Raw genomic sequence first — 9,842 nt, 5'->3', positions numbered from 1 at the left:
TACTAATATTAAATATATAAAATAATATTATTTGATTATTTATGCTTTAGAGTAAAAAGCTTAGAAACTGACTTACGAAAAATCAGAATGTAAGTCATTTTCCAGAAAATACAAAAGAAACTATGCTGACTAGGAAAATGTTTTACATTGACCAACTTATTTTCTACAACCAAACACTATAAAATGAGGAAAACGTTTTCCAAAAAATGTTTTACTTGAAACAGACAAATCCTTGACTTAAAAAAGTCTACAATAACATGATAAATTGGAAATTATGGTTTTTTTAGAAAATTAATTTAAATAGTCAACAGTATTGATTATTTGGATTCGTTATAAAAGTAGGACCAAATTATGTTGAATTAATATAAAAATACTAAATCCCTAATTCAAGCATACTGGAGGGACCAAGAAATTCAACCAAGAAAAAAATATTAAAAATCATCTCAACTAGAGCTAGCCATGTTTAGATGGGCTTTTGGTGGGTTTAGTTATGGATACAGATGATCATAAATCTAGTCGTATCGAACTTTTGATTCGCTTCGCAGACCTAACCTAATCCGACTCTATTTTTAAAAATTTTGATTTTATTTTATTTTTTATATATAATTAACCCGATTGATTTAATCGAAACCTATCGAACTCGAGTCAAATTCCCATACTCAAAATAAGCATTGGATTTTGAGCTTCTTTATTGCTCTGTCTGTTGAGGAACATGGTGGGATTGTTTTCATAGTTACCTTTTGACTTTGAGGGCAAAAACATGTTTTTGGTTTAACCTTCAATTAAAGATTAACCCTTGTTAATGGTCCGAATAATCATTACTCTGAATTCCTTTATGGCTTTTGTTTCCACATTTACCGCATAATTCATGCACAAAATTTTTGTTCACATGTTGGTATCTGCCTAACCATCATACTTTACCAAGTAGAGTATGAGAAAACCCCTTTTTTTTTTTGTGTTAGTTCAATAATATCGAACTTCTTACCACTCGATCGAACAAACGCTCTTTTCATAGTCAGTATGCCAAATGCCATAACATACTCTTACTTGAAACATTTGCATTTTTAAGACAACGTGATTAGAAACAAGAAGAATAGAAGAAAATGTTGTTATTGGAATGCAACAATTTGCAGAATGCTTTTGTTTCATCTAACCAACCAGCAAAATACAAAGGCATGTGTGGTTACATAACAAAATGCAACAAAACCTTAAACCAAAAGGAAAAACAACATATGAATCTTGAATTTAGTACAACCTCAGTAAGGTCCTGGCGATAGACTGTGCATGGCTTGCCCTGGTTTTGCCCGACTCGCCTCTCCGGCTGCTGCCGTTTGGTGCCATGTAGAGCCTTAACAGTCCATTATCAATGTTACTTGTTGAATATCTTGCACTCATGTTCCTTTCCATCACAAACTCATCTTTTTTCTTCTTGCTATGCCCGTTTAACTCGACATCGCAGCTCTTCCTTGCAGCAGTGAAGGATCCTCCGCCGAAACCGTTCGAACTCCTCCAGCTTACGCTGCTATTGCTCCTCAATACCTTTGGATTAAACCCTCCTCTCACATCTCCATTCCTTTCACCTCTGAACTCGGGCCAAGATTCCGAATACGACCGCTCCACACCATTACCTCTACCATACCTATCTTCATCTTCATCTTTGTTAACACTCCTCCGGTTAATTAAACCCCAAATGTTCCAAGCTTTACCCCACCGGCGCGACTTCTTTGAAGACTCTTTTTGTTCTACATTACCAATCACAGATGCAGTATCTCTTAAACCGATCTCGAAAGTGTCTGAATAATCATCTCTCAACAAATTCGAGTTTGAATCCCTATCCGGCACGACAAGTTTAGGTCCATGGAAGTAATCAACAGTTGAAGGAGAAACCTTTGTGTTTGAAACTGGTTTCATTTCATCCATCTCTGCTACTACAGCAGCAGCAGCCCTCCTACAAGAACTGGACCTATCAAGACTTTTTCGTCTCCGAGAATCGGAGTAATAATCCCTCGTCTGCGCTGAACCTCCGGGGAGAGATTCGTCCTCAATGATGGAATTCATAGCCGTCGGATCCTCCACGGGGATCTGAGTATCGGACCGGATAACATGACGAACAGGAGCATCTTCCACAACGGAAACCATTGTGGGCATCCTTGGAAACATTCTACCTATCATATATCCATCCCATGAAGCTCTTGGTTCATCGAAGGAATACCTCGGATCATCAAATGACATCCTTGCTGCATCAAAGGACATCCTGGCTGCATCAAGGGAAAACCTTGGATCCGTGTCACATGACCGTCTCCCGAACCCGTAATCGGCGATTTCCGACTGGGTTTCTCTGTATTGTCTCCCTAATGGCTTCTCCACCGGCAATCTCGCCGACCCACATCCATTTCTCCTCTTTTTAAGCTTCTGCTTCTGCCTCCATTTCTGTAATTTCTTGCTGAAAACTGAAGCAGCCGACCAGAAACTCCCGGCAATCTCTTTGAAATCTCGGCCGGAAGCCTTCTTCGTTTGCGAATCAAGATCTATATGGTCTTTCATGGGCTTAAGCTCCTCTTCTTGACACGGTTCCTCTTCGTATTCTTCCACAATTTCTTCAACTTTCTCTTCTATTAAATCCGCCGTAGGAGCAGACAAATTGGGTGGTGGTTCTATTTCTATGATCTCAATGTCGGTTTCACTCTCACTCTGTTCTTCTTCTTTGCTTTCAAAAACAGGGCCTTGAACTACACTCGAAGAAGAAGCCGAATTCCGAGGCTCCGCTTCTCCGGGAAGTTTTCCGTTCGCAGTTGCTTCTTGATGAAAGTGTGACCAAAGCGTGTTCCGAACCCTAACGTCGCAAGATTTCCTCTGAGGCTCAAAAACGCCGGAGAACCCCTCGTTTTTCGAGGCCGAGAACGACTTCGTCCGTCGGAGCTCGGGGAAAAACCCGGGTCGCGTACCGCTTCCTCCGGAAGGCTTGAAGATGGCTTTAAGTGCAGCGGTGGCGGTGGAAGTAGTGGCGGCAATGGGAGGTTTCCGAGAAGAAGGCCCGGCAGCAGAAGCAGAAGAAGAAGGGTCGAGAACAGCGAGGCGTTCGCAGAGGCATGAAGGGCAAAAGCCGGTGAACTGCTCTTGAGGGTGGCGGTCGCAGGAGGTGGAGGGACGGTGGGGCTGAGGCGGTTGTGGTGGCTCCACGTTGAGATTCATAACAGGTAGTAGTATGAGAATAGCAATCTGCTCATATTAGTAAGCTTTGAGTGAGAGAAAAATGAATAAAATAAAAAGAAAATGAGAGAAAAAAAAATGAGTGTCGATTGGACCTCTCAGAAACTGCTGTTTGGTTCCAACAGACGGTGAGAAAGAGAATAAAGAAAGAGCAAAACAGAATGATGGAAGCAACGGGAAAATAAAAACTAAAAGGGAAAATCTCGGCCATGACACCTTTACTTTAATTATGCCATTAACTAATTCAAAATTAAGGTTTTTTTTACAGTAATTACACACTCACCTACTCATAATATGCCAATTCATTTATGAGGTAAAAGTTTTTTTTAAGTAATTATATCTGCCCCTTTAGTAGTTTAGTGGGTGAAATAGTCTATCAATTATAGGATTTATCTTTATTATAAATTACTTACTTATTTAGGAAAATTATTAATTAATATATAGTTATTAAAAAATTAATCATAAATAGTATGAAAGTTAATAAAATTGATATAATGCATGTTTCAATTTCACCATTTTTAATTCTTTTCAAAATTATCTCTCAATATTTGATTTTTATTACCGATATAATCTTTGGAATATTTTGAATTCAATTTAAATTCAATTCGAAGATCATTACACCATCAACGTCGTCATGAACTATCGATGATCTTCTTCAATTGACTGTCATTTTAAAATTGACAATTTTTCTTTTCTCTCGAATTAAATTATTTAAATATATAAAATAAAATTTTCCAATAAAATGTTTTCATATTATAAACACCAATAGTCAGAATAATCATAACTCACTCAAAAAAAATTAAAAAAAATGTTACAATCTCATATTTTTTTTATCACATCTTTTGTTTATTTTTAACTTTGATTTTCAAATAATTCGTTGAGTAGCCTCAATGATAAAAAAAGTATTTTTATCCGTAAAAATTCTAAATTTAAATAATTTAAGTCAGCAAAATGTGTTTATTATCAACGATTAAACCTTTAAAAAAAATTATATCACCATTTTCTTTCAGCTTTTATATCAAAATCCATGGGTTATTATGGGAATAATATTCATTTTAATTTTGTTTAACTAAATAGCGTTATACAATAATAGTAATTACATTATTTTCCACAATATTTTTTTAACATTTTTTAAAGGTAAATTATATTTTTTATTGTTAAAAAATTAATGGCTTTCCTTACTTTTTTTTATTGTTATTAATTATAAATTTTGATGTCTTTTTCACCCCAAATAAGTTGATTTTTTGTTTGTCCATTTATATGATTTTGGCATTTGGATTTATTTATTTTTGGTGGGGAGATTCAGAAATTGTCCAACTTTGCCAAACCACCACTGCCTCTGCGTGCACGTCCTGCTTTTTCTTCATTAAAAATCATTATTATTGCAACATAAAAAATTAAGGGTACGTTTGTTTCACTGAAAATGTTTTTTAGAAAACATTTTACGATATCTGGAATATGTTGTTTAAACCCTTTCCCCATTAGTTGATGAATTTTTTTATTAAAAAAAATTACAAATATTAAAATACAATAAATAATATTATTTATTATAAATTTAATTATTATTTTTAAAATATTAAAATAATTATTTATTATTAAAATATTATTTTTATAATTTTATTAATAAAAATATTAATATTGGTATATTTTTTGAAATAAAATATTTTAATTATATTAATTATTTATTAAAATAATAGTGTTATATTATATTTTAAAAATATTATTTAGTACATTTTAAATATCTTTATTAAAATATTATTAGACTATTATATTAAATATATATAAATATTATTCATTATTAATAATTTAAATATTATTTATATGAAATTAATAAATAATATAAATTTATTAATAATTATTATATATTATTAAAATAACAATATAATATCTTATATATTATAATATAATTAATTATTTTATTATAATATTAAAAATATTATATTATTAAATATATCTAAATATTTTAATAATTAATATTTTGATTAAAATGATATTAAAATATTTTATTAATATCAAATTTATAAAATAAAATAATCTTGAGTATTTATTATTATTTTGAAGTGAAAAGTTTAGAAAATGACTTACGGAAAATCATATCCTAAGTCATTTTTCAAAAAACACAAAGGAAATTATATTGATTAGAAAAATGTTTTACGTTGACCAACCATTTTTCCTCTAACCAAACATTGGAAAATGAGAAAAATATTTTCCGAAACACGTTTTATGTAAAACAAACGGATCCTAAGTGAAGATACAAATAATTATTCGTTAAAATAAGAATGAGAGAGACATAGGATACGCGTACACATAGGGATCGCGTAGACTTACGTGCGTCGTATGGTTCGAGGGATTTAACGTATAAATTATATGGGTCAGAAAAATTATGATTTTTTATAATATAATATATGTTTAAAGATTATTAATTAATTAATAATAAATATTTATATTTTTGTTGGTGTTTCAACTTGGAACTTCTGAAATTAATAATAAACCATTTGAAGCGTATAAAATTTATTATTCTAATAAATTAGATTTGGGGAGCGCGTGATATGGACATTTGAATTCGCCGCGAGTAGGGCCACCAATGTGTTCCGTGTCTCTTCGATTTGATGATATCACCATCTGATGAAACTGATTGAAAGCAGTTGTTCGAATTTCTCATCTCTAATATCTTTAATTGTTATTATTTTCGTACGTCGCATGGAATCTTTACTACAATTAATATTTATTGATACATGATATGTGTATATGCATGTTTGGGAATGGGATGGGATGGGCAGCAAGTTGACTCGCCGCCGAGTCACGAGCGAGGCTAGTTGAGCCCTAACCCTGCCACGTCATCTGACCAACCCCCCACGTATCACTCTTGGCGCCCACCTTCACCTTTCGGTTGCCATGCCAACTTTCACGGGTCCAGTAACCATTATAAATCACGTGCATGGATTTAAAAAATCAATTAATTCAATTCCAAAATTTAAGGTTTAATTACAATTTTGATAACTAAATTTTATTCCCCTCATATTTCACTAATTATAATTTAAATCTTTCTAATTTTCTCGTGAAACTTAATACATTGAGTTTTTTTTGCCACTCAGTCGTTTTATCTCTAAAGGCGTTATGACATGGCATTTTTGTTTTTAATAGATTAAATTGAAAATAATTAAAAATATAGTGAGTGAAAAATGAGATAGATAAATTTTAGTGATTAAATTTATAGTTTACGAATTAAAAATAAAATAAAATAAAATAAGCCACATCATAGCGTCGTTAGTGAAGAAACAGTTGAATGAAAAAAAATCCTAATGTATTTGTAACCCACTCAGACCGATGGGGGTGACCCGATCCGATCTGAGATGTCACATTAGGGCCACCAGAGCCACCCACATTAAAAATCTTGGAAAATTTAAATTTTTTGTTAAAACGAGTAAAATCATAAAACAATTTATAAATAATACAAGTTTAGAAAATCAATCATATATTATAAATAGGATTAAAATCATACAAGTTTCAGACTCTAATATTAAAACAAAATACAACCTACATGCACCGAACTCCGCAAGTAACGCATGTGAAACTCCTTTACTGATGTCGATAGATGCACTGGGTTGATTCTTTTAACCTGAAATGGTGAGTAAAATAGTGAGTTTTGGGAAGCTTAGTAATACATAACTACCAAGTGATGTTGAAAGACATGCAGATAAAAAGGAACATTATAAATTTTCCTTATTAACTCAGTCGTCTATAGGTTTTCTTAATGAGTTGAGGTTTCATTGGTATTTAATCGAGTAAAAGTCATAGAGATTTCAGTTCATAGGAAATATTCAGAGTACCAAGTTTTCAGGAGATCGAAATAGGATGTCTAGTATGTTCAAACATAAACCATTGAAAATATATAGATCTTTTTAAAACAGTAATAGTTTAGAACATGTCTTTAAAACCATAATAAAACCCTCCAACCGAACATCTTTATGCAGTTTCCCCAAAACTGCATCTATAAGGACTTACCCTAAGCACACATTAAAGGATCTACCCTAAGGGAGTGACTTAGGGCCTGAGAGCTTACCCAAGAAAGTTTCTCGGGGCCTACACAAGGGTCATCTTAGGTCCGTAAGGAATTACCAACTTAATCAATTTGAAATATACAAGGAATTACTAGTTTGACCAAGCTGAACCTGCATACTCCAGCCTACCCATTCAATACCCAGTAAAAATCAGATTGAGCAGTAACTTTAATATCAAAATAATGATCCAGTAGTATATAATAAAAATGATCATGTAGTTATTTAAATCACATAAATGCCCTCCACCCATACACCATATACAGTCCTACGATTTACCCAAGTGAGTGTCTTGGGGCCTGAGAGCCTACCCAAGAAAGTTTCTCGGGGCATCGGAGCCTACCCAAGGGTCAACTTAGGTTCATAAGGAATTATCATCTCGATCGGTTTGAAGCTATATAAGGAATTACCAGTTTGACGGAGCTGAACCTCCATACTCTAGTATCATACCCATATAATATCCCAATAAAATATTTCAAGTAGTAACCAATAGATTTCATGATCTATAAATCAAGAAAAATTATATTTTCCAGTGAAAATAGGAAACTAGATAGCACATTTCAGGTAACCATAGTTCATAAGCCAGTAAATCAGTAAATCATAAACTTCAGTGAAACGTATTTTCAAAACCGATAAAACAATCATGTAATACATAGGGAACACACTAGAGGATTTAATTATTTTCTGGATGTACTTAGCAATTATCCAGTGAGGAAATATGAAATTTCTGCATACTGATTAAATTTTATAAATGAGACCCCATAAAAAGGGGGTTTGATAGCTAACAGATTCATAAGTCATTCGAATATTTTTCGGAGGCAATTTATCGTTACCATGAAGGCAAAACGTATAACTTATATAGATTAGTCAAAATTCATATTCGAGGTCCCTATAGAAAAGGTTCTTTCATTAGCAGGTCTAATCAACACTCAGAAATTGATGTTTCAAGAATCATTTAAGATTCGAGTGTATTAAAAAGGTACTCAGGAACATTTACATCAGAATTTTTGAAGATCTAGATATAACATGATTGTTTCCATTATTTAGTAAAATAGGTATAATTCGGACATTTTAATTTCTGATGGATTCTTAGTAGCTTAATCCAATAAGGGTGAAACGATGATTCATGTCGATTTATCAGTATATCGAGTCATCTCTAACCTAACAAATCCCAGTATTGTGATATATGTCAACTAGTCAAATCGATGTTCTTTAAGGATTTTCACTCTTTAATATTGACAACTCTTGTAGAACTGATCATTTTTAGAATCATCTTTGAATGGTTCATAGGAAGACATACAAGCATTTCAATGGTAATTATTTATTTCTTCATTACAACGATATCAAGAAATGTTGACGTGCTTGATTCTTGGTTCAAAACCCTTATGAACGGTACAACATATATGTTCATCAACATTTTTCAGACTTATATATGTCATTCATTTAATTTTAGGTCTTTGAGGGTACTTAGGTCATTTAGTAGTTAATTATATCCCGGTCACTTCAGAGTTTTTAGAGTAATTTGGTCGTTTCAACGATTCAGATACGTACAATACTTTCATTCAGTTTAACCTTGTTATATAATATAATCATTTTACACTTCAAGGGTATTTTGGTCACTTTACACTTCAGGAGAAATAATATAATTTCATAATCAGGAATTTAATCGATGATTCCAATGTTCAAGTGGATCAAAATGTAAGTTCTTAGGTCGTCTCCATTATCATAGCCACCCATAGACCTTTTTACACTTTAAAGGTATTATCGTCATTTTATTCAATTATGTCAGGGTATTACTTCCGATAAATTAGGCTTTAAGTGTTTATTATTGAATCAGAGTTTATACGCCTTGTGATTTCTCTGGGATTTAAAAATGATTATAAGATATTTCCAAATAATTTAAGAGTTAACAAGTGCATCATAAGTTTTTATGTCAAAAATACAGATTCTCGTGGTAATTCCGCTATCAGTATCAATACATACCATTTTTAAAACTTAAGGGTATTTTCATAGTTTATTAATCACGTATTTCCCCATTTAACCTTTAAATAAATAAATTAAAATTTTAGATTCTAAGATCAATTTATTATTACATAATTCATTAACTTAAAATTATTTCCGATCGGTCTACCAATTTCTTTTGCGAGCCGACTGAGTCTTATAGTGTTATGACGTTATTCCATACTCAGTTTAAGTACAATGATAATTAAATTCACCTCATGGACCAATTATTTACATTCATGTATTTACCAATTATCAATGCGTTCCAGAAAGCATACAAAAGGTAGTAGAGTATTACCTCGATTTTTGTGCTCCATTGATATAACATTTAAACTCCATTCGATCACTCTTGAACTTAAATTCAACGTCCAATAATTTCTCATATACATAGCAAGCAAATTTACGTTAGAAACTGAACTTAATCGTAAAACCAAATTTCATTATGAAGATAAAACATTGAAAAATGGATTATCGAGTGTGAATTTGGCAAAACAGACTTCGGATTTGGACTCAGTACATCGAAAAACATAAAATGTGACTTTTCAAAAAATTTGATTTTTTTTGTCAAAATCA

The 9,842-nt window shown here is 32.3% G+C and overlaps 1 protein-coding gene across 1 annotated transcript; it reads right to left on the bottom strand.

The window, feature by feature from the left end:
- Nucleotides 1–1,130: 1,130 nt before the first annotated feature.
- Nucleotides 1,131–3,315, bottom strand: LOC120209502 (protein OCTOPUS-like). The gene has a single exon (XM_039208500.1). The coding sequence runs from the start codon at nt 3,190–3,192 to the stop codon at nt 1,246–1,248; it is 1,947 nt and encodes a 648-aa protein (XP_039064431.1). The 5' UTR covers nt 3,193–3,315; the 3' UTR covers nt 1,131–1,245.
- Nucleotides 3,316–9,842: the final 6,527 nt, after the last annotated feature.

The sequence above is a fragment of the Hibiscus syriacus genome, unplaced genomic scaffold (assembly GCF_006381635.1).
Source record: "Hibiscus syriacus cultivar Baekdansim isolate YM2019G1 unplaced genomic scaffold, ASM638163v2 tig00018999_pilon, whole genome shotgun sequence".
NCBI classification, from domain to species: Eukaryota; Viridiplantae; Streptophyta; class Magnoliopsida; order Malvales; family Malvaceae; genus Hibiscus; species Hibiscus syriacus.
The sequence above is the reverse complement of the archived record's forward strand: the minus strand, read 5'-3'. Positions and strand labels throughout refer to the sequence as shown.